The sequence below is a fragment of the Falco biarmicus genome, chromosome 7 (assembly GCF_023638135.1).
Source record: "Falco biarmicus isolate bFalBia1 chromosome 7, bFalBia1.pri, whole genome shotgun sequence".
Classification (NCBI taxonomy): Eukaryota; Metazoa; Chordata; class Aves; order Falconiformes; family Falconidae; genus Falco; species Falco biarmicus.
The window spans coordinates 16,474,069-16,499,840 of NC_079294.1; the positions used below are offsets into that span (position 1 = coordinate 16,474,069).

The window sequence follows — 25,772 nt, forward strand, 5'->3', positions numbered from 1 at the left end:
CACTCAACAAAGATAATCGTGGGGGGAAAAAAACCTAAACCAAACCAAACAAACCCTGCATCTGTAAATTTTGAGTATTAGATGTCTTTCCATCTTTTCACTAAAACACCTGTATGTGTGTGTGCATGTGTGTGTGTGCGCCTATCTCCCCACCTCCCATCTTCAGCTAGCACTTCTGTTACAAAGAAAGTGAAAAAGAGCTCTGTGAAACAACTTATTCACAGTAGGACCCAGTAATTATGATGAAAGTGTGACAGCATAAGGCAGATAAAATGGTGTTATGTTATTTTTTTCTATTATAAAAGTCTTAGGTCTCTATCTGGAGCAGCACTTTACTCACCTACCTTGCATATCAATGTTGAAGAAATTGCCTTGTTCATACTTAAAACACTGCAGACCCAGCTTATAGTTTTAGTTACTCACACCACGTAGAAGCTGCATGAAGCCTCTCAAGGAGAAAAAGTCAGCAAAGTATTCTTTAGCTATTCACAAAGTAAGCCCATTGAAGTTCAGGTTGTCTCAAAAAAGGAAAAGGTTTGCTTTCTGTTGAGACAAAAAAGAAGATCATACTTTTACAGACCAATGCATTGTGTTATCGTTTTTCAATGCACCTTTACTGGGGAAAAAGATAGTTTGAGTCACGAGTCTTGCAGGAAAACTTGCAGGAAAAGCTGGTTTCTTTAGGAGCAAAAATCCTGTCATGTTAAAATATGCAGCACAGTACAAAAGCCAAGATCAACATGTTTTGGTATCTTTTTTAAACTCCCTATGAAAAACATGACTGCCACAGGAGACAGTCAAACTATACCATCTCTTTGGCTTCAAATAGATGAAAAATTAAGCTTCATCCTCAGCTCTCTGAAAGTAGTCTCCTTCTCTTCTGTTTCAGTCCAGCTTGTGCGTCTGGTCTGTGGGCACTCCACACCGAGAGAAATAAAACACTTGTATTTCCAGGGAAAAGTAAGAAAATAATTTAGCCTTCTAAAACAGTGGAATTCAAACAAAACAGGCATATCCAAGTATTAACAAGTTCTTTTCTGGTCATAGGAAAGAACAAGGATCAAATACATTTAACATAAAAATGATACAGAACGTTAATGAACTACTGTATTGTTAACAGATTCTTCCGTTTTCTATTAAGAAATTTAATTTAATACCTCCATGTATTTATACACTGGTATATAAAAAGCTTTTTGCCTTCCACCTTCTAAAATATTTGAATAACTGTGGAAAGAGTGATTCTTATTAAAAAGTATGGCAGCTCTGCTGTATTACTTGATAAAATATTGAGGATTTAACATGTAACAGTTTCTGTTTTCAAGTAATCATCACCATAGTATGCTGGACATGCAAAGCATCTAACAGAGGAAGATCCTCTTACCTTTAGTCACTGGTTTTGTATCAGCTACTGCCAAGTGCATATTTGTGGGTAAGAAAATAAAACTGGAGTGCTAAGTCCACCTCATAGTAACCGTAACGTAAACATACTGCCATGCAGTTGACTTTTGTAGTGGTACCTCAGGTACACAGTGGTGTAAGAGAAAGACAGCTGGAGTGCTGGTCATGTAGCTATAGTGCACACACACTGGAAGAGAAGATATGAGAATATATAGATGGAGAACAGAGGCAAGGAAAAGGTTTGATACTCTTTCTTGAAGGTGTAACTTTATAGCCTTTGTCTGAAAATATTTCTCTACAGTGCCTTACTGCCTCAAGCAAAGTCCAAAAGGCGTTCTCTCCTATATTGATCTTATGAGTAAAATATCAGTTGCAATGAAATTGATAGGAGCAGGTGACACACAGCTGACTGTGGTTTGAGACTGTTTTAATGAAAGTAGTGCTAGAACTCATGTTGATTTTCTGGAGAAGACTCAAGTCTTCTGAAGGGGGAGATACTGGTATCTCTTTAATAAGAGCTGTCTACCAGATGTAAAGCACAAAGATACCCGCTACTGCCCCAGAAAGCAAGACGGCAGATCCTACAGTGTGGCCATCATCTCTATTGTTTGCTTTGGTAAAATGTGCATCCTGAATACCCCTGGAATAATTCTTTCCTGGTGCAAGATAAGGGTTAAAATCTGGCCACAAATAAAGTCTTCAGAAGTTGGAGAGAAGTCAGTAAATTCATAACAGAATTGAAAGGAATCAAGTCTTTAAAGCAGTATTGGAGCTAATACTCCGGTTTCATCTTCATCCAAAAGATCTGAAGTTATAATCAGTTTATTGTAACCAGGCCTAAATATATCAAACAAAAGAACAACTGTAATCAGAGCAAATGACATCTCCCAAAGACTACCTGCTACTACCAGAACAGAACTAAAAATAAGTGAGAAAAAAGCACAATAATTTGTAGAGAAACCTTTATTGTTCATACAAAGCAGGCACTGTCACATATCGTGAGGCATCATTAAAAAGCTAAATATGACTTTGCTTAAATCAAACAATATAGCTTAATGAAAGTATCTAACACAGTTATGATCAACTCTTTTCTTTGTTCTCTCCTGGATTGAATGTGTGTTTTGGTATCAGCTCATCTCTTTTAAATTACTAGCTTAGCCAGCACGATATATGAATAACTTCCTTGCCAGGTAAATCCACCACAGGTACTAAAATCAGAGCTGGTTTCTTCTTGTCCAAATATTTTTCAAGATGTTCTTGCAGTCCTAAAATAGAAACAAAACAATTAATGAATCCTTTCGGTCTCATTTTCTATTTTGTGTTATCTCTTAGAAATGATTTCTAAATACATTTTTGAAAGTTATTGTGGAGTGGCAAGCAACAAAAGGAAGTGAAATGCAACTCTGAAGTTTTCACTTTATATAGAAGGAAAAATCATCATCTCCCACCTCCTTGTTGACTAATTTGAGATTAACGTTACACGTTGCCTAAGGCCATAATTCAGCAACACAGTTAAAAGCATGTTTCTCAACCTTGAGTGAGTGAGTGAGTGGTCTGCTGGTTACAGACACAGCAACCTGAAACTAAGTGCAGGTAGTAAAAATAACTAAAGGCTAGTTGAAATTCAGTTCTTTGTCATACTTGATATTGGGATGATCAGCACGTAGTTGTCTGTAAACGAAATTCTGTTCTCAAGTCCCACTGTGGTGCATCAATCTACTAGAAGTTAAAAGGAGCCATTTTTTAAAACATTATGAACATGATTTCCATTTGAAATCAGTAGAAGTATGCCATGCTGAAGATACAATGGAGGAAGTACAGGGATGGCAACATATACGACTGAATATTTAGAATTATAGAGAGATTCAAACTGCTAAGAATACAGAATCTAGCTATAAAGAGCTTTAAAGAGACTGGTATGTGTGGCAGAAGTTTGTAAATTTCAAGTCCTTTACGGGAACAGAATTAATAATAGAGAAAGAAGATCTAGTTAGTAGAATATGGAAGAAAACTACAGAATGGAAAATTTAAACCTCAGTATCAAGACATTTTTGGTCATGTTGCAGGGAATGGACATGCTAGAAATCCAGCCACACAGAACCCTTAAAGAAGACTGCTGAAAGCTCTCCAAATGACCCTACAAAAGACAGTTTCCTAATGGTAAGGTATGGTCTGCATAGGTTTTGGTTTCATTAAGTTATTTCTGTCTGCAGCTTCTATGATTATGGCAATTCTTTATAACACTAAGCAATCTTGGTTGGAGAGAGTGTAAAGAGGGCAGAACTTGAAGACTGTCAGAGGGTTTTTTTTGGCATCACTGCCTGTGAAACTGTGAATAGGCAGTTCAGTCAAAGTGTTACCTTATCCAGGATAAAACAGGAATTCTGCAATTGTATTCACTGAAGCCAAAAATCTTCTGTCTTGTTACCTGGCAGCAGTAGCACAAAGTAATGTAATACAGGCTCTGCTACCTACAAAATATTGCAAAGACAGTACCAGTCCTTCAAGTTCTGCTGACTTCCTTTCGTATTGGTATCATTGACACTAGAGGTGAAAACAGGCAAGGGTGATCCAAAGATCAACAGTCAGTGGAAAGGTCAGAGGACTTGACATTGTGTGTAAAAAGGTAGTCAGGTTATGTATTGCAGATACTCATCAGTAAGTGACCCAGTAATTAAGCATCAGCTAACATTTTCATTCTCAGCATTGACTTCAGAAAACTTTATAGCTATGCTGGCTCACAGGGCATTAAGCAGAAGTGGGTGAAGGCAAGCCACTTCAAGAATCACCGATTCTACCTGATTAAAATTACATTTCCCTTTTTCCTCAATTAAAATTGAGAAAATATAATTTTAGTCTTTAACTTTTTTCACAGGCCTAAAAGCTGTGAAACAGTGCTAAGAGCTACCGTAACAAAATCAGCTATTAATTTCAAAGGGAGAATTTGAAAGTGAGGTTAACTGGAAATATAACTCCATTCCTCTGTTTTTTTGAGGTGGCCAAAATAGCCATAAACATTTACTTTTGAACCTGCCCTAGAGGACCTGGTTGCCAGCCAGAAAGAGCAACCTTTCCAAAAGACCACCACCTTTTCTACTGCAAATGCAAACTGCTGCAGCAAAGCCTACACGTATAATTGAAATGTGGATGAAAAGCTGGGACATATGCCTCTAAATGTTTTATCATACTTATAAATCAAATAGTTTCATATGAAAGCATTCTACCTTAGACATGCATCTTTATATATTAAAAAATTGTGGATAAAAGTCTGCTTATGGAAATTTCCTCTGGAAAGAGGAGGCTGGGTCTTCTAAAACAGCAAAATTGTACTCTAAGGTCCCACAGAAGACAATACACAATTAGTAAATTTGTGGTGGCCTAGGTAATCATAGCTGACACAATCCAAAATTTGACAGCTATATATTTTACCTGCTATAATAAATTACTCTAAATCCTCCAATGCTAACTGTATATTTTTAATGATGTGACACTAATAAATCAAAATCTATATTTTTTTACTTATGTAAATTATGCTTTTAGATAAATAAGAGCCTCAGTCATGAGCTATACATGATTGATGTCGATCTTGGAGTTACTTATTCTGTCCTGATACAGAACATTTATTAAAGTACAAACAAAACCAGCTGATGAGCAAGCAGCAAACAACTGATGTGTATTCTGCATGTTTTCATTTCCTGTGACGGTTCCCATTAATTATTATTACTACAAGAAATTTGCTGAAAGCAGGCAAGCTTCATCCTGTAAGATGTATCCCACTGAATCCCAACTGATCGGCAGAAGTTCTGGGCACAGGTTCCATACAGAGTTTCTTTCTGCACCACTATGGCGTTTTTTTACTGACCTGGGTACAGCTGAGGGATATGGACATAGCCAAAACTTAAAATGAACAACAAGAATTCCAAGTCTTTCTCACCAGAAGTTCTGGCATTACAATCTGTTTCTGCCATTCCTCTGTAGGGACATGATACTGAGATCCAATAATTTGATGATCTCTCACACTGACTTTGCAGCCCTTCCATATAACATGGCACAACCTAACACCGTAAGCTATTGTTTTTAAAGGTGCTTTTCACATTAAGTAGAGAAAACAGTGCCCTGGGAGCCCCTCAAGGGCCATTCCAAAACATTAGGAAGACGATTTTTACATCTGTGCTGTCATTGGCTTCAGCAGGATTTAGGCAGTATGAGGTGAGGCCACAGAATCTACTTATGTTTCCAAAATCAGTTCCCCATTATTGCTGGGGTACTCTTGCTTCACTGGATATTTGCAGGGGAGGAGTAATCTAATAGTTTATATTGAAAAGGAAAATAGTAACAAAAAGGATGATCATATTTAGCTCAGCACATAAAAAAATCACTTTCATATTACAACTACTATCTTTCCTTCACTTTTTAACCAAAAGATATTGTTACATTGCTTAGAGCAGGTTTTTAAATCCCTGAGCTAATAAAGCTCCATTGCTTCAGCTGCAGAGATCTGACATGCAGCATGTACTTTGAAAAGATGCGTCACAGGGGATCAGGTTCCTAACAGTTGACTAAGAGTTCCAGTCCCAAAAGATGTGCCCCTGGTGTGCAGAACACTTAACCCTTCGACCAGTACCAACATGACTATTCACAAATTATTGATGTCCCTAAATCCCTGGCAGATTGCAGACAGATCTTGTCTCCCTTGAAGCCAAAGCATATGGTCACTAATGAGATGGATTAAAAAATACATATACACATTCAGGGCTTTGCCACATGAATGTAAAGCCACAGAAATGGTAGAAGGTGACTGAACTGGACTGAACACTGTTAAATACATGATTAGCCTCTTGTTATGGATCACTTCCATTGATCTATATACAGTTTCACAGCATAGTTTAATTAAAGCTGTCTGGAACAAGCTTCTGTCTTAAATGATCAGGCAGTGCAATGAAAAGGTGAAACACGAGGAACTGGAGACCCCCTCCCTTTCTTAAACATCCAGCTGACTGTCTCTGTGGTTTACAACCACAGCAAGGAAGGAAAACATGCTTTAAAAAAATTGCCAGTTTTTACAATTCAGGTTTTTTCCCCACACTTTTACTTCAGATAATATAAAATGATGCAGTGGGATATAAGATTTTAAAATGAAACCTGTACAATTTGCTTGCTTCATTTTAATTAATACCTTTTTGTGCAAAATAAAAATGAGCCCAGCAAAGAAAAATATACTGTTGGAATATAAAAGTGAGTCCCTTTGCAAATATGATTTTGTGCTGATTTTTTGCTGCAGCTGTGAATATTTTAAATGACAATAACGTGGACATTTTGCATAATTCAGTACTTGGCTTTTCACATGGTACCTCATCATTTTCTTCAGTATTCTCGATCACGTTATTTCACGTTGGTCATATGGGTCATTTCCCTGTTAAGGGACAGGGTTTTCAAAACCACTCTGCCCACAGCAAAAATGGAAGCAACACCTTGTAAATGATTGTGTTTCCACTTTCAAAACATATCAGCTAATCTTCAAAAATACTAAGAGCCTACCAGTTCCAGGGAAAAGTGGCCAAAGATTTGTCTTTGTGGCCAAAGAAAAGTGGCCAAGATTAGTCAATGTTTTTATAAATTTATTCAAAAATTACAGAAATTTGAAATAAGTCTTAATTTTTTTTTTCCAAGTGGGAAATATTCATATCCACAAAAGGAGTGAAATGAACAATAACTAAACTTAGGAGAATGGAAATGGATCTTGCTTTGGAGGCCAACCACTCCTGATTATTTATCCTGGTTATTACGCTGATTTCCCTTGGCCCTGGTTTTGAGTGAGTTCTAGTCTGTCTTTGCCTTATTTATCCTGACTTATTTATAATGTCAGGATAGTGATGATTTGCATACTTCTAATGATGATCAGGGTGTAACTGAGTTTTGTTAAGGACTGGTAACAAGGGGAGTTTGGTGGCACCTTTTGGCAGATCACATTAAGCACAGCTTTAGAGATGATATAAGCTCCTTCATGCAATACTGATGATGCACTTCAATCATTCTGGCCTGGGATATTTATCTGAATATGAGTTAAGCAGCTGCTTTGAATTGCAGAAGTCTGTTGCCATGATATATGAGACAAATGGCCAATATGAATTTGGATAAGGCTGTGAAACTGCTTTAAACCTGTGATTACTTAAACCAGTTTTTGAAACTATGACAATAAAGGAATTTGTGTTCTTTGCTATATAACTTTGAAAATCCAGTCTGTGTTGTGAAGACTTCTTAAGCTGTGTCTAGATTTCTCTCCCTTCTTTCTAAGTCAACAACTGATGAATGAGCTTTCTTGTTGAATGGTAAATACATAATAATATTTGTTTAAAAAAATTTAAAAAGTAACTGGCATGACTTAAACTTAACACCCCTCCCTCACACACACACACACACACACACACACACACCCCCACCCCAATTTACTGTTTCAGGCCTATTTCTAAAGTATACATAACCACCCTTCCCCCCAAAAAAACAATAACAAAAAAAAGAAATTACAGAAGGAGTTACAGTTGCATTTGGAACTCAGGTCTCTACAAACACGTGCCTGGTCAGATACCAAAGCAGCCACTGAAATCTGCATGTCTGTATTTTCAAACAATTATGCCATAAAAATGTATCTCCTAGGTTTTTGTCGCATTTCATTTCAGTTTGTCTTGCACTTATGGACCCATCTATACTGAAGGGCTTCCTGCTTTTCACACCAGATTAGTTTAATTGTAACAATGAAAAAGTCTTTTTCAAGTAATCACATACCAGATTAAAATACAGCCTGGACCAGAACCACTAAAGCCAAAGTTAGCCATCCTCTTTCGGCTCATCCCTAACACCAAAGAACCATTTCAGATGATTGCAACCTCTTCTGTGAAGGACATGTTTGTTAGAATCCAAACTGATAGGACACTGACATTTTGGTCATAAAATACTGTGAGTTGTAGGCACTGATAGGTACAAAACAGGGTAACACTTCATCCAGCTAATCATTCACCGAATGAAATCATAGAATCATAGAGCATCCTGGGTTGGAAGGGACTTTTGAAGGTCATTTAGTCCAACATCACCTGCAATGAGCAGGGACATCTTCAAGTAGATCAGGTTGCTCAGAGCCCCGTCCAACCTGACCCTGAATGTTTCCAGGGAGGGGGCATCTACCACCTCTCTGGGCAAACGGCTTCAGTGTTTCACCATCCCCATAGTAAAAAATATCTTCTGTATATCTAGTCTGCATCTACCCTCTTTTAGCTTAAAACCTTTACATCTTGTTGTATCACTACAGGTCCTATGAAAAAGTCTGTCCCCATCTTTCTTATAAGCACTTTATTAAGTATTGAAAGGCTGCAATAAGGTCTCCCCGGAGCCTTTTCTTCTCCAGGCTGAACAACCCCAACTCTCTCAGCCTGCCTTCACAGCAGAGGTGCTCCAGCCCTCTGCGCATCTTTGTGGCCCTCCTCCGGACTCACTCCAGCAGGTCCATGTCTTTCTTGTACTGAGATAAAAATCTGCTATAATGAGAAGACTATGTTTTTTTAATATTTTACTGCTAGTCCTGTTTGTGCAGTGGATCCTTGTCCCTTTAGAATCTATCCTGAACCTGAAAAAACAGTGCTAGCAATGTTTTTATGGAGGCTATGGTGAAAACATAACGAAGGTCACTGTAGGTTTGGATAAGTACCCACAGGAGTTGGAGCAACTCTTTCTACAGCTGAGCAGAGGAAGAGGAAAATGAGCTGTGTTTCCGTGTGCCTTACTGACAACTCCTGCCCTCAGAATCAGTGAGGAGAAGTTGTGTGTGCACAAGCTAGCAGCCGTGGACCTTACTGTTCATGGGAGATACAAGAAAGATGAATGACAGGCTTATCTTAATCCAAACTATCAGTGAGGATGCCTGAGCTCTGCACCACCAGCAGCCAGAGGAGAGGGATAGCTGGCCTCAAACAACCAGCTCTGAAGGAACCCAATAGTTGCCTCTTCCCCTCCCAGCCTCACCAACCTCTCTGCTGTTCCTCTGCTTCGATGGGAGGGTGTGGGAAGGAAGGAGGGCCCACTCATCATTAGGAAAGGCATTAACATTTATAGGACCCTCACTTTTCTAGAGCTGAGTCACTTGGCTGAGTAACTATGGAAGTTTTTTTAGACTGCAGCTAATGCATTTTTTTAGCATCTGAAAGAAAATGAGTAGACAAAACAGTTATTTTTAGTGCTGGTTTGATTGTGGGCCTGTCAGCCTTGGCAATGTGTCTCTTTTATCAAGCTGCCATGATACCTTGTTTTGTTTTCAGAGCAAAGTTTGATTAAAGACCAATTTCAGAAAAGTTACTCACTGTGGGCGTTAATTAGAGCTTTCTGGACTCTGCGGGGTTTAGCTTATGATCCGTTTCACTTACTAAACCCTGTAATTCAAGTTACACGAAGATGGGAATGAACCAACCCCTTTCTATTCTTCTAAAGGCTTCTGTTTAACTCAGTCATGAAAGAACCCCTCTCCTTTCCTTTGCTAATATGGAATTCTAATTTCAGCCTTTTCTAAACAAAATTAAAATACTACTTCACATCTATAAAGACTTTTCAAACTAATGAACTGAGACACATCCAGAGAGCTTCAGAACAGAGTACGCAAAATTTAGGAAGCCTTTGCTTCTAAATAATGTTTTCAGTGATGCCCAAGTTACTGCATATCTTAGGAAAAACAGGTAAACATCTATTTCCCTTCCTCTCATTTTCCTGGGAGTATTGTCATTCTATAAGAGAAGGTCCCTGGCATTCCCCTCCTTCCCTCTTTATTTGCAGACAAGAAAAGCCTTTTGCTTTTCTGCAAGTGAAAAGCCAGCTACTAGCTCAAAAATCTTAAAAAGGTGGTTGATGAAAAAAGACTTAGGAGTACTTGCAGGTAATAAGCAGCAGATTGAAGTGGAATTTATAACACGATATAGCTAAAATTACAAACTATGTAGTAAAACGACTGAAATGAAAATGTCATTGGGGTACATGCAAATAAAAGCAGACAAAAAACACAGCCCAAAACAAAACCTGACTCAGCTACATTGGATATTTGAAACTAGACTAGATAGAACATGAAACTACATACTAAAGAGAAGAAACCTGTGAAGAAGATGACCTAAACCAGTCTATCCCTTTTTTCCAGTGGACACCCTGCACAGGAGAACTGAGACTGGATGAGGTGAGGTATTGAAGCAGAGTTCATGGATGCTACCATCTTAAAACATCCTCTCCCAAGTATACCTTCTCTCCTGACCCTCCTCCAAAATTCTGAAACCTGAACTTCAGCTTAGTTTGAAGGCTAGTATGGACTCTTCCCAAAGCTTTACAGTGTGACAGATGCACCAGGAGTGCTGAGGAGGTAAGCAAATCAGGCAACTGTAATCATCAGATGAGGTTTTATACCAATATGTATAACAATTACAATTTCAATCTCAATGCCATCCCTAAGACAATTACACGTCACCTACCTCTCTCGGGATATACAGAAGTTACCTCGCAAAGTACACACAGCACCAGTCGAATTAGGTATGTTATCAAGTGCATCAACGGCAAGTTGCACAAAGAAATGTGACTCTAAAAGATAAACAAGTGTTGCTGAGCTCCTCTGCATATTAGTTATGGCTGTTTCTCAGTAGAAAGAATTAAGATTTAGCTTCCACAATAATTCTATCAAGCTGCCGGCTATAGCTTAGAAAACAGCAGAGCATGAAAACTCATTGCTTTGTGTTTTCCAGTGTTCTGTTTTTAGCTGTGTCCTATATAGAGATTGAGAATCAGCCTATACAAGGTTATAAATGTGCCCCTTTGTTTAAAATGTCATTAACCTTCTGCACTAAATAAAGAAACACTTAAGCATGCCCTTCCAGTACTCACAGTGAGGTCTAAATATAATTTCAAAGAGAACGGAGGACTGAACTTTCCGAGTATAATCACTCAGGGAAGAACTTGTGCTTTTTCTAAAACCATGACAGAGTGCAAAGATCACGAGCCTGTTTTCCCTGTGTGTTATATTTCAACCCTGTAATGACCCAATCTCTTTATGGGGTGGATGGTTATTGAACTTGTATGCCAGCTGTGTTCAGGATCTCTGGGGAGGATGGGCTGTAATGACACCAAGCAGGGATGAGTTATGAATGGAAATAGATTATTACAAACATATGAAACAGTAAGGACCCATTTTTCAAAAGGCATCTAAGAATGCACTTCACATTTTTTCTCGTATGGTCATCTGAATGTGCCTACATGGACAGATAAAACTGCAGGATTCACTAGAGACTCACACACACATTTTTTGTTGTATGCAAAATCAGATAAATGTGCACTTTCCCCCACCCCCCAGATTAATTGAAAACTTGGTGTGAAAATGATCAACTGCAACAGCACCTGTGCAGTAATTATGGAACTTGCTTTTTCACCTTTAGGTCACATTACAGCTGCTGACTCTTGGCCCACAGTCCAAGAGCACAAGATGGCGCAGATTTGCAAGCTGCAGGACAGTTGGTCGCTGTGCCCTCCAGGTAGGGTTGGGGACACTGGTGGGGCAATGTGTGTGGGAAGCTCGGCTGTGCCTGCTGGTAATTCAAGAACTTTTATCTCTGGGGCCTGTCAATCTGGCACCCTTCACAAGTGTTAAATTCACTTAAGTATATTTTTAAAGAAGCTGTCATGAGACATACTGAAGCAAATATGTCCTTCAGTGGTTACACATGGACTCGGTTGTAACAATGTTTGTTAAGTGCTTTGACATCCCCAAATGATGTTTGGTACAGCTTCCACATTTGTTCGTTTATTCAAGTCTGCTAAACTGTCTCCAAAACCAATGGGTTTAAGAAATATCTTACTGGACACAGTGCATCAGAAATGCCTGACTGAAGAGATATTTATATAACTAGTGGACACCACGTACATCTGCTGGTGGGAGAATTTAGTCTACAAAAACCAGAAAAGGTTTCTAAAAGATTTTGTGGTAAGCATCCTTAGATGGGGTACGGAGAAGATCATATGGTCCTTGCTTTATGTCAAGTTAAGCTGCGATCATTTAAAATAACACTGATGGAATAATCATTTTCAGTTTCTAGGCCAGATTCTCAACTGCTATAAATTGTAGCTATGCTAATTTACACCTCTGAGGTGCTTGCATAGTAGATTACATAGGTTATTTCTAGATGTTTACCATTGTAAAGAGCTCTGAAACTTTAAATCAATCTGCTACACTAATGTAAACAACTCATCGTAATAAAACCAGATAAAAGTGCACCGAACATCTTAAATACATTATTAGGTTGATGAAGATCATTCATATTGATCCAGGTCTGGCTTCACAGCACAGTTTAATCAAAGCTGCCTGGAAGAGGTAACAAAGAGTGGTCACGGCATTCACTGCCTTTCATCATGAGGTCACTACTTTAATCCTAGAGTGAGTCTACAAATGACTAAATTTTCATTACTGCTGCATCTGACAACTTATGCAAAATTAGCTGGTGCAGGCTAAAAAGAAGGGTAGACCCAGCATGTGGAGGTGGAGCAAAACCCAGCTTCTGTTTTAATGGGGAAATCATGCTGCCAGAGGTTGCTGATGATGCACCCAGAAGTTTGTGGGCTCCTGGCAGCCACACAACTACCTCCCCTTGATCTGGCAGATTTACATTAATTGGATTTTTATCCTGTATGGCAGCAACCCAAGGTATCAGTACCTTCTTATTCCCTACAGTCAAGGAAGAAAGGGAGAGAGATGAAAGCCTTTTGTTCCTCTTCATGGCCTCCAAGGATGACAAATAAATCTCACTGCTAGTGCTTCCAGTGTAATGTGAGCTCATAGTTTGTTACAGATTTGGGAACGGGAGACTGGGAGAGTCATTCAACTGTGTCAACCGACAGCAAAATGAAAGAAAAAGGGTCTGAAACTCGGCCACATAGTGACGTGAGCTGCAAGTCATTTTTGCTCTAACTTGAAGTTATTAACAGCGTAAGTTATAAAAGCTTTCAGCCAGACCCACGTATCATTTTATCAGGCACTGAATAAAGACTAAATAACACACAAGGCCTACCACAAAAAGTTTACCATCAACACAGAAAAACAGAGAGCTGAAAGGAATGTATAACAGATAGGAAACAGAGTCATAGAAAACTCTGCTAAAATGGTATGATCTGTTAAGGTGATTTGTGGAAAAACCAACATCTGACCCCAAATTCTGACCACCCATATACTTCTTCTTCCTCTTGAGAGCACACCACAGTGAGCACACTTACGAGCACCACCACAGTGGCCAAGAACAGAGTCATCCTTTTCCTTGGATTGTTTCTGGATCTCTGGAAGTTAAAATCACAGCCCCAGAGGAGCACTGCTGCACGTGTTCCACCTGCTCTGCTGTCAAGCAACTTCACTGCTCAGAGGCCTCTGCTATTCTTCCACCACCAACAGCTGGGGTGGTTTACAGGTTATTTGAAAGTTACCTGTGGGCTTTATGCCAAAATAGTCTATCATACCTGTCAAAGGAGTATAACACCTGACTGTCTTATGAGTGCTTAATAAACATTACTATATATTTTATGCAAGTGTATTACAAAAGGCTGCAATAAAGTTAAATCATTGCACAAAAGTGTATATATACATATATATAGAAGAAGAATGTTTCATCACCAAAATACATGGTTCTAAACACCTGTTTTTTTAAAAAAACTTTTGGAGAAGACCTATTGGAATGATACAAACTGCTCTGCCTTCTGTAACTCTTGTACATTTTGTGATTTATAGCTGCGTGGGTGACAGGTAAAGTACACAGCATAGTCCAGCAGTGAATGGAAAAGCTGCCCACATCTGGTGTGTGGCTTAGGGGTTCCAGGTTCCCCCAGGTGGGCCAGTCCCCAGACCCCCCAAGTGGGCCAGCACCCACAGGTGAGCAGTCAGTCAGCAGCACTGACAGTTCTGCTTGAACATTGGCTCTTTCAACAGGAATTTCTGCTTCTGGAGCCTTAAGCCACATCTCCATGAAAAACTATGTTACCTCAAAGAGATACTGGATTAATGCAATTGAAAATGCTCAGAAGAAAAATGGATGTGATGCTCTAACCACTTTCAAGACACATGAAGTGTGACTGATGGAAGGGTGACCTTTATCTTTCCCACAAACAGAAGGCCAAACTATAAGGCATGGCGAAACATGCTTTTGATCTATCCTTGTGCCTCCTTCTGTTTTAAAGATGTGATCTGAGGTATGAGATCTGGTTTTAACAATGTTGCAGTACTGCTAGAGGGAAACGAATTGTTCAAGAAGAGATGTCAGTTTTAAAGCAAAGCAAAGATGCCCACACAGCCCTCTCTTTGGTCAACACTGATACTTTATGCCATGGGCCTTAACTTGTCAGGGAATATCATACCTGCTGCATTGCAAAACACGGTAGTGAGAAGGACAGGCAATGGAAAACCATCAGCATCTGTTCACTGGGAGTCACTCCTCTCCAGGAACATCATCCCTGGAGTGGCCTTACCAGTATTTTCCACACTACGTTAGCTGAATGAATAGGGTTTTTTTGTTTGTTTGGTTGTTGTTGTTGTTGTTGGTTTTTTTGGGTTTTTTTTTACAAAGGCTTCCCTTTCAAGGTATTTTTTCAATTACATCACTCTAGGAAGATTCATTAGAGTCAGGCCACCACCTCTTTTTCTCTTTTGCAGAAAGCACGTGTTGGTAGAAAAGGTGGCAACAAAATATGCTCAGCCTAGCTGAATTTTTGCCAAATCACTTTGCAGGGCAAAGAAAACTCATCTGCAACCTGCCACAAGAACACTTAGGGTCATTAAAGCCTTAAAAAATCTGCTAAGGCAAAAAGGTGAAACATGAAGATGCTAAAGGATTATTATTGTTGTTGTTATTATTATTAATTTATTATTATCATCATCATCATCACCATTTTTGACTTACCAAGAGCAATGAGGCAGAGGCAGAAAAAAGGAAAACTAACTGGATCTTATCATGTATAGTCAGATCTTCATGCTAGATATATTTGTGCCCTCCTGGAAATGTTTCCATTTTTAATTTCAGCAACTAATTTAGGTAAATCTAGCACTTTCAAAAGCCACTAACATCAGTACTTCCAGATTCAAAATTATTGGCACACCTCTTTTTAGTAAAGCATAGCACAAGAGAATAAAATAATAATCTACTTGCTTGAAATATAAAAGTTGCTTATTTATTCCTCCAGAATTCTAGCTTTCTCTCAAGGGAAATCTGGAAGTTTTGAATTCATTGATCCTTTGCTTCGCCACTATTCTCTCCTTTGACCTTTCAGATATTTTTTGTTTGCTGCCACATTTTTGCTGATTTGTCTTTAAATTACAAATCTGATTTTAGCTTCATTTTTCTTAAACTACTTGCCACAATCCTTTAGAAAAATCTACTCGCAGTTTCATTCTTAAGACCAGTTGAAGATTTACAATATGCTAAACTGGGCAAAAATTCTGTAGTAATCAGCACAATATATTTTATACTCCATCATAATCATTTTTTCTGGCTCCATGTCGATATAACTTTTCCTGCTTTTTACAATGGTTTACAACTTAAATAATTTAATACAACAGTTGTTATATTTTTATTGCAAGCTTATAAAACTTGTACGGTAAGTCTCTTCCATGCAATATATTAAACAAAGAAATGACAGAGAAGAAGGGGAACTGATGATTACTAAGACTGTAATTCAGTCTCCAAGTTCTGAACGTGTCATAAAGTGCTTCTGGCTCACTTGCGTACAGCAGATCTTGTCAGTGTTCCTCAAATGAATCATCTCTTCATAATCAGTTCTCCTTACATTTTATTTTAACGTTGATACAGGAAAAACAAATGATTTCACATTTCAGGCAATGTATTGATGAGGTGGTGGTCGAGGGGAAAGGACCCAGCAAAAAGAACCAAGGGGCAGGATTGCCATTGCCAGCTCTGCCACTGAGTTGCTGGAAGTCCTTGGGCAACTTCCTTTGGCTTCAATAATGCATATGGAGTTATGCTTTATTCAATTTTGCAAGGGCTCCCAGTGCTGTAAAGACACGTGTCTCCTTAAGTCTTAGGCAAGACCTTTGTGCCTGATTTTCGTGTTTCAGAGCAACTGCAATTCTTGATGCTTTGTAAAATCAGTCTCTGAATTTCATACTTCCATTTTTTTCCATCATGCCTTTGTGAAATGCTTTGAGATCACTTGAATAACTGTTACTGTCTTAGTATATATGACAGCTTATGCAAAAGATGCTGCTTCAATGCATCCCTCAATAAGACTTTTTAAAACTACCTTTTACATTACAGACCCACTTTACATACCTTCACAGACACAGTTCTGTCCACATCTACAAAGTAGATCACTGTATATCCATAGGAACACACAAGTCTGCTACTTGTAAAAATCCTTTGCTGATAATATAAATAAAAATAATAAATATCAATCTAAATTTACATCAAAAGTAAATTTTAGTGACTTGGGAATGCTACATCTGTATCTATTTCTGGAGTAATTGTTCATATTTTTGAAACTTCGGATATAAACTTCAACTAGCTGTGGTACAGATTCTTCATCAACTAGTGCAGTAAACCATTTCCATACAAAATGTGCCACTGAACATGCTGAGACTATTGATAGAAAAGAAGGCATCATGTATAACTTACAGAGGTAAACCATTTCCATTTTTAAGGTCAGGCTTGATAAAAATCTCCAGAAGCTGTTTCTGATGGCTTGCCCCTCCCCCGCCCCCCCCAATCAATTCCTGTAAATCACTTAACTGTGTAGTCTTACTGCTCCTAATACATGGTTAAGATTTCTTAGTGGAAAGCAGCTTGTGACTCCTAAGAGATACAACATAGCTGAGAAGAAAAACCTTACAAACTTTTCTATTTGTCCAAAACTATGGTAAGAGTGCAGATATATGAATATTAGTTTCTGAGTTGCGTTGCTAAGACTTCAGCCCTTGCCTACATGGATCACTCACTTTGTAGGGTGAAGTACCACAGATGTCTGCATACTCTCTGAGATTTTTTTAATGATACTTGAGTCATGCAATGCCAAAATGAATAATGGAAATACAGAGCCCAGCACTGGACTCCTAGATTAAGCAGAAAGATTCCCCTCACCACCCCCCCCCCAAAAAAAAACCCCAAAACTCAAGCAAAAAAATGTGCATAAGTATGTGTATGCACTTGAGACACTTCATGATAAGTACCTAGAGGATAGCAACTCAATTTATTTTGACGGCTACCTTTCTTGTCCTCATTACATATCTTAGGTATGATATTTATATGTTTGTAGCTACAAAGATTATTAGATCAAGCCATCTGTAATTGATGTATTTTAAGAATTATATTAAGCTCTCCCACCCCAGAGATGGTTGCTTGCTTGATCAGTTGAATAATGTTTGATAACTGATCAAAGATATGCAGCAGGTAGTGTTCTAATTTCTGTTTATTGCTTATCAAACCTGAAATCTACTGGCCAGAATATTGTTTCCAATAGAATGAGACAATCTTTGCATTTGCCTCTGTAATCCTTTACAAAGGATTCAATAAGGGTGGGCATATTAGGAAGAAATCATTTGGAAGGCAGGAAAAACTTCTAAGTAATAAACAAAAAAGCATCCTAGTAATTTTAATCATTAATGCCAGCCCAAACAGATAAATCAAGATCACGAAACATCTAAAGAATGAGCTAGTTTCCTTATGGAAATGTCTAGAAGTTATCCATTACTATTGCTGCTTTTCCATATAGCAGACATTGAAATCAATATGCTGCACTGGTTCAGTAAATTTGTCTCTTAACAAGTTAATAAAACAGTGATCCCCACATAGTCTTTCCATCAAACTTTCATAGAAAAAAATGAGAATATTAAATGCACTAAGATAGGGAAGATCTGCTCCATTTGCTCTGCAATGATAATCTTTTACAAAAGAGGATTTTTATTATTAATTCTTTGCCTTCTGGGGATATTATAATTTCCTAGAATGTAAAAACGCCTTAAGCACAGCAATTTGCTGAGCTAGACTGAATTTCAGGATGTTTCAAATGAGCTGATAAACAACTGCATAATTAGCAATTATTAGATCAAGACTGTACATTATAGATATATGAGTGTACCAGCCAATGGAAAAGCAAGTAGCAGATAACTGTTTTTAAAACTATGAGTCAATGTTATGCTTTGACGTGCATCACAACTTTTCCTTTAAAGAATTAAATACCCTACTGCTTATTTTTTCTTCAGAAATGCAGATTATTCTATCAACCAAATCCTTGGGGTCTTAATCATTGGACACATCCCTCTGTGTATGAATAATAAGGAGTTTACAGGCTGAATATAACTCATGCGCTAAAAATGATTAGACTGAATTTTTTTTTCCAGTTAAATAGTTACAAATCAATTGTATAGGCATGTTAAACTCAAGACCTAATATATTTCTTAAGGCTTGAATTCTGCAGCTCCCTAATGAAATATATTATTTTTACCTTACAAAATAATGTAATCAGATATACTGCAAAAAACTCAAGTGTAAAATTAATGTAATTTATACTACCACCACATTTTCAGAACCCGAGTATTCGTTACTTACATATAATTTTGTCAAGCTGTCCGAGAATGGCTAGAAAATGTGGCAGCTAGATGAGAGAGAGAATACTAAGGCTGTTTAAGATGCAGAATAAAGTTACTAGCTGAGTTCTTCTGTAAAAGAATCAAGACACGGAACAGTTAGTAGGGCTGATACCTGCAGTGACAGCTTTAGGTTTCAGCGCAGATCTACCAAAATGATATGTCCCTTGAAATGAATGGCACAATTCACACTATTCACAATTACTGTTTTAATTCTGACTTGATTGCATCTAGGAGGACTATACAAGAATTTATAGTGATTCATTAATATTAGTCATGAGTGTTATAAACACCATTTTTAATACATGAAATTTCAAATTCAAAACCAATGGTTTGCACCAATTACAGATTTTATTTTAAATTTGGGATGGAATTATTCTCATGTAGTTTAACAGTTAAAAAGCTGGACATCTAATGAAAAATAGCCCTCTGTTCCAAAAAGATTATTAATCCCATTTAAAAATACACTATAGGATGAAGGGTCCCTCGGAGGTGTCTGTCACCCAACAAAAAGAACCTAGGTCATTAGGTTAAACAAAACAGTTAACTTCTTTTAGGCGGTTAGACAAAATTGATCTTATCCTAGGTGTCCAGGCAGCTGTGAATCACATCACTCTTGTTTAGAACAGCAACACAGAATTTAAATGGACCTCTGGTTAATTGAGTTGTTGGTGAAGACAACTTCATTGCACAGTCCCTTACATTAAATAATTAAATAATCAGCTAATCTTTCCTATTTCAAAATCTTCTGGAATGATTTTCCATTCTTAAAACACCAGCTTCAAGTGGAAATTTAATCAGTGTTCATAAAAGACAATAAAGCTAAAATGTAATGCTTGCAACAGCAGAACGATTTAGACATACTTTGCTGAGAGATATATTAAAATTTCTTTGTCTAGTAAACTTTTCCTTGTCACTCCCATTGCTCAAGAGTTTAATTTTAAAAAGGTGCAGAATACAGAAGTTTGGCATTCAGTGATTCTAGCTTGGAAGAAGTTTATAGGAAATAGATTAGAAGCAGTTTAATCAGAAAAAGAGCAACATAAACTGGAAGCTTCTTACCCAGATTTGCTACTTTGTAGTCTGCATTTCCTCTTATCTTTGCAACTGTGAAAGCATTTCAAAACCCTTACAAAAGTGATTGGTCTTCACATTTATCATGGCTGCAGGGCTAAATTTAGACTTTAGGCCAAGCTTAATTCTAAGTGTTTAAAACGAACATTTCTCTGACATGTCAATTAAAATAAAACAAGCTATTTAAGTCTGCCCAAGGATATGCATGGCAATGGTCGTCTTAGTGCCGACATTGGGTGGGCAGTGTGTAGATGAGGTAGTCGAATGGATGCACCATAGAAAGTAAGTTTTTCATATATACACCGTTAGGTAAGCTATATGCACATAATTTTAGCCCTAAAGAACCACATTTAGCTAAGACAAATACACTGATTCTGCTTTAGCTAACATAATTATTAACTAAGGGTCACCAAGTAAACCTTCATTTGCTTTTGTGAACGTAAGAGGTACTAACTTGGTGATATATTTCCCCAAATGCCCTACTAAAAAACCAAAAAAGTTATATATATACACACACACATTTATAAAGCATCTGACAAAAGAGGTTGCTACTTCTTGTATTCTGGGGTTCAACTAAAGAGTTTTCAATAGCTGCATGCAGTAGCAGCTTGACTGCAGAAGGTCATGCTTGTAGCCTTCAGGGATGCCATAGGAGAGTGTTAAAGAAAAGCCATTAACACATTGAATCTGGACTGGGGACACTTGTAGGTGGATCATTAAGATCTGCATGGTTTTTTGAGCTCTCTTCTTTCACATATACTGTCCTCTGTAGGTATGGGATTCTATGGTGATGATTTTGATACTGAACTTGTTAATCTGTTCTAGGCAAACACTAATCAGTACAAGAAATGCAAGAAATACTTTGAATTTGGAACAGGATTAAAAAAAAATCTGACTCCATTCTAAGTCAATGGTAAAACCAGTAATTTCAAGGAGGTGATCATGACCCCAAGGCTGTGCAATAAGGCTTCAACAAGCACTGAAGAAAACATGTATACCTGATGCAAATGGGAGTCTGACCTAAGTGACCTGCTATCTGCCCAGCCCCAAACCCTCCTGAAAACTGCACAAAGTGCTGCAAGAGGGAACTGCATAGGACAGAACAGAGAATGCTGACAGCTGGGAATGTTTTCTGGCACTACACCATCCTAGATGTAGCTGTAATCACCTACAAAAAGAGACTATATTGGCTGGTGGGATATAAAGAAATCAACCTCACACAGCCACATATGATAAGGACTGAAAGAGGACCACCCAGCTGGCAGCCTTTGTTTTTTCTTCTGATTTGGTTCAAGATTGATTAACCATCAATCAGAAACCGGTCTTTCAATCCCAACAGTTCTGTCACCTTTTGAATCAATGAAAATGTCTTCTAGATACAGTCAGTGAGCCAGAGCACAGCAAAGCTATCCTGCCTTAAGATAACTCCAGGAAAGGAATCACTATTGTTAAAGGAAATCCATGATAATTTTGCAGAAAGGCCCAATATTAACTATCTGTTATGAACACACAAAAAATAAATTATCACTTCCTCATATAGAGTCAGACATAAAAAATGCCGGACTTACCACATGGTAAAATTTCAATGTTTTTAGCAAGAACCATTTTGAGATTGAGTACCTTTTCAACTTTTACCATAGAATCAAGACTAGTTTGGGTTGGAAGGGACATTTAAGGTCATTTTATCCACTCCCCTGCAATAAGCAGGGACATCTTCAAGTAGATCAGGTTGCTTAGAACCCTGTCCAACCTGACCTTGAATGTTTCCAGGGATGGGGCGTCTACCACCTCTCTGGGCAACATGTTCCTGTGTTTCACCACCCTCACTGTAAAACCAATATTCTTCAAGTACTTGTAAAATTTATGTTATCCTCACCTAATGCAAATGACTGGCATGCTTTCCACATTGCTAGCTTTAGCCCATTATGTTAGAAAAAAATATCAGAGAATATACTCTGTGATAGAGAAAGATACAGTTTGGCATATGCCTATGCTATCCCATGTTTGACACATTTGTATTAGGAAGGATAATGGAAGTATGACTTTAATACTAGTTCTGACAATAAGAAATAAGACTTAAGCATATGCAATACAATCACATCACTGACTTTTGATAATGCTCCACTGGTTACACTACTGTTATGAATTCTTAGCGCACAGCCTACAGAATTCCACTTTACCAGTACTATTTCATGGGTTTGACTACAGGTCATGTGCATACATTGCTATTGTTTTACTTTCAAAATTAGTCTTAGATATGCAATGTTTGAAAAGTCTCCCTAAAGCCATAGCATTACAAAAAATACTGAATTTTTAGTCTTTGGTCTTTGTCACAGCCACTAAAACCATTTTAATAAGCAACACTTAATTGTCTCATAGTAAGGGTAGACTATATATTTTGTTTTATATACAGATTCATATACTTACATGATATTGAAGTTCTAGTTACCACACGACAGGTCAGTATCTAACACTTGGAGCACAGCTTTACACATACTGTGTAAGCCAACATTGCTTAGTATTGCTCAACAGTATGTCTACTCAGTAGAATGAAATATTTTCTACAGCAAACACTTGTTAGAAAACAAACTAAACTACTGATTCCAAGCTGTCAAAAGAAAATTAAATACATGTCCTGTCTGGTCCATGGCACCACACTTAAAAACAATAATAATTTAATTTTTGCAGGACAAGTTGATGTGTTATTTTTCTGTATCAGTTGCGTTTCTGTTGACTGTCCTAACATTACGGCAGTATAATTTTAGAGGTGATATTTTGGAAAGGATACTGTGATTTGGTGAAGGCACAGTTCATTAATACTTTTAATTTCTTAAGTTTCAATAAAGAAGGCAGCTTCTCAGAAACTACTACTACTTAAAAATGGCCATTATACATCGGATTTGTCCTATTCTGACCTCTCTTCAGTTTTATGCAATGTTTAATGGAATTTCTCATCTCTCATAAGCATTCCTTGTCTTAAATCCTGGTCACCATTACTTTTCAAACAGAGTAGACTCTCCTGTGAGGAATAATAAGCCATATTCTTTTTGGAACTGCTTTAATTGAATTAGGTAATAGCCAGAATTATCTGAAGGTGATGAGTAGATGAAAAGGAGAAGGCAGGAATATTGTTGTCATGAAATAATTTGTTCAAGGGAGCATTTGCCTTCCTGAGCAACTTTGTGTAAATTAGTATCAATATACTGTGTAAGAGATTATTTTATGACTGCATGACAGTTCACTCTATGGACTTCACCGCTTACAGCAGTTTGTATGTTTCCTTACAAACATGAAGGAAAATAAAAGTACTTTCTCAGGCTTTGTCAAAGATTCTGAGACCAATTCCTTCCCGTTGATTACAAATTATTTAATTTTGCCACCAAGTTGCTTCCCTGTCTTCTATGTCTCAAGGCGTTCTCATTTCCCACTTTCACAGACTATTGGAAGGAAGAAAAAGTGCAGTTTAATCATAAAATAATGCAATAAATAAAATCAGATTAGAGACAGTGAATAGCCAGAGCCACCAACACAAACTTAACTGTCAGGAGTAAACCACGTTCTTCATCTAAACTTTCAATTACTAATTCAGAAATTATTAGTAAGTTTACTATTTGCTGGCCAAAGTTAACTCATGCTAACCTATCAGTAAACCTATCAAGCCAACAGTAATTTTTAATAGCAAACATGCATGTTCTAAATCCAAAACACACTTACACATTTCAATAGCCAATTTTGTAAATGGGAAAACAATAGAAAAAATAGCTTTTAAGGTGGTAGTAGTGGCATCTATTAAAAACATTCATATGTAAACACATGACGATTAAGGAAACAGTTGGGCAGTGAAAGTGGAAGTCCATAATACAATTAACGTGCTTATTAAGCAAAAGTCAGAATACTGAAATCTCTGCTTCCAGGTAATTCTTTGCTACAGGAAGTTGTGTATTACCCTGGAAATGTCACTAATGCTGCATTTCATGAATTTTCAACACACTCTGCATGGACATAACACTGAGCAAGATGTCAGTCTTTCTTTAATCGCTAACAGTTTAAACTTGCTCCAGTAGCTACAATTTTTTTGGTCCGCAGCCTGCAGAATGGCTGTAAACTATCTGGCCTTTCATTTTAGCTTCAATCTTGCAATGAAATCAGTGTGAAAGGTTCCCTGTGGCTACAACTTCTATCCACTGCAGCAGAAGGTCATGATTATGCTTTTAGGGACAATAAAAGGTTTTAGCAAATTTTAGATAAATTCTATTTCTTTCCCGTTCATTACTTGACTTTTTATGAGTTTTGTCTAACATAAAATCCGTGATCCATAAAGAAGGCAAGCAACAGCAATCACAGTCAAACAGCTTTAAGTCAGCCTACTGAACGAGTCAGCTCCAGTTCACAACTACAGGATGAAGCTTGGAGGTTGATCAAGAAAGTTACCTTAAACACCAGATCAAAACACCCGCAGGAGCTTTAAGACCATGAAACAGATTAATGAAGTTAATGCAATTAATTCCAAACATGCAGAAATGTTTAGCCTTTAGGAGGATGTAAAGATTCGTATCTGGTCAAACAGTGTTTATCAAATGAGCTCACATGGAATTGTCACTTTGCAAATTTAACACTACTAGTAACACTAACAAATATTGCTGCAGGAACACCAGCAGCTGTTTTACAAAATATTGGCTAATGATTGTGCCTTCAAGTCTGGTTTTTTGCTGAAGGTGAACAATTTGCGGAAAGGGTTGTTCCATGAGAGCTGTATCAAGAGCTCTAATGTTGAATCTGATTGTTTCAGATGCAAAATATGCTTGTTCCCAATTCCCACTCTTGCAATTTAACTTGCAATTATATTAAAATCAAGCACAGTCATTTAATTCTTATATAATCTATCCTTTGCAGGAAGAACTATGCATCCCCCATTAGTTTCCTGTGAGGCAAATGATGGTAGAATAATAGATGAGAAATAGCCTGTAAAGTCCAGGATCAACAATATAGGGCCAAAATTGGTTTTTATTACTTCAAACCGTCTCTCCAGAATAGACTTCTGGTATATTGGCAAATGAGTTTAGAGAACCCTTAACAGCTATTGCCAGTGCCGTTCCTATTTTATGAATAGACAGAACACTTCAAATGCTAGACACTGCAAACAAAGAAGAAGCCAAGATGTTTTTGCAGAGCTGCAATCAGATTGCAAACAACATTTTGCAAGAAAACTGAAGCATAACATCTTTGGGATAGACTTCATAATACTAGAAACTTAAAATGGTCTCTAAAATCACTGAGCCTGAGTCTCTGCTTAGAAGAAAATACCTGAAATTTCTTAAAACTTCAGAGTCAACAGCCTGCTTAGCCAAATAATGAACACATGAAAACCCCAGAAAATGTTAAGCAGTTCAGCAACACAAAGGTATAAAGAAGAGCTTAACGCTTAACCTAAATATAAGCACAAAGGGCTTGTGTTTACCTACATATAAGCCATAGTTAGAACAGCGTAAAGGAAAAGAACTCTGTATTTCAAAATGTCGTTTCTATTCTGAGATTATATTACGATCAATTGACTGACAAGAGGAAAATTTTCTTGGCAGAGAGTTAGGAGCCACAGTAAATTCATGTGCACATATATATGTATATGAATATGTATGTATACTTTCTTTAACTGTAAGAA

General features: G+C 37.6%; 1 protein-coding gene across 2 annotated transcripts in view; it reads right to left on the bottom strand.

Annotated features, from left to right (window-relative positions):
- Positions 1-2,346: 2,346 nt before the first annotated feature.
- The window catches only part of DPH6 (diphthamine biosynthesis 6), a 210,181-nt gene continuing 186,755 nt past the window's right edge, over positions 2,347-25,772 (bottom strand). For both annotated transcript variants that reach the window (XM_056346646.1, XM_056346647.1), the window contains one exon: positions 2,347-2,663. In XM_056346646.1, coding sequence (XP_056202621.1) covers positions 2,548-2,663 — 116 coding nt within the window. In that variant the 3' untranslated portion in view covers positions 2,347-2,547. The remainder of the gene's footprint in view (positions 2,664-25,772) is intronic.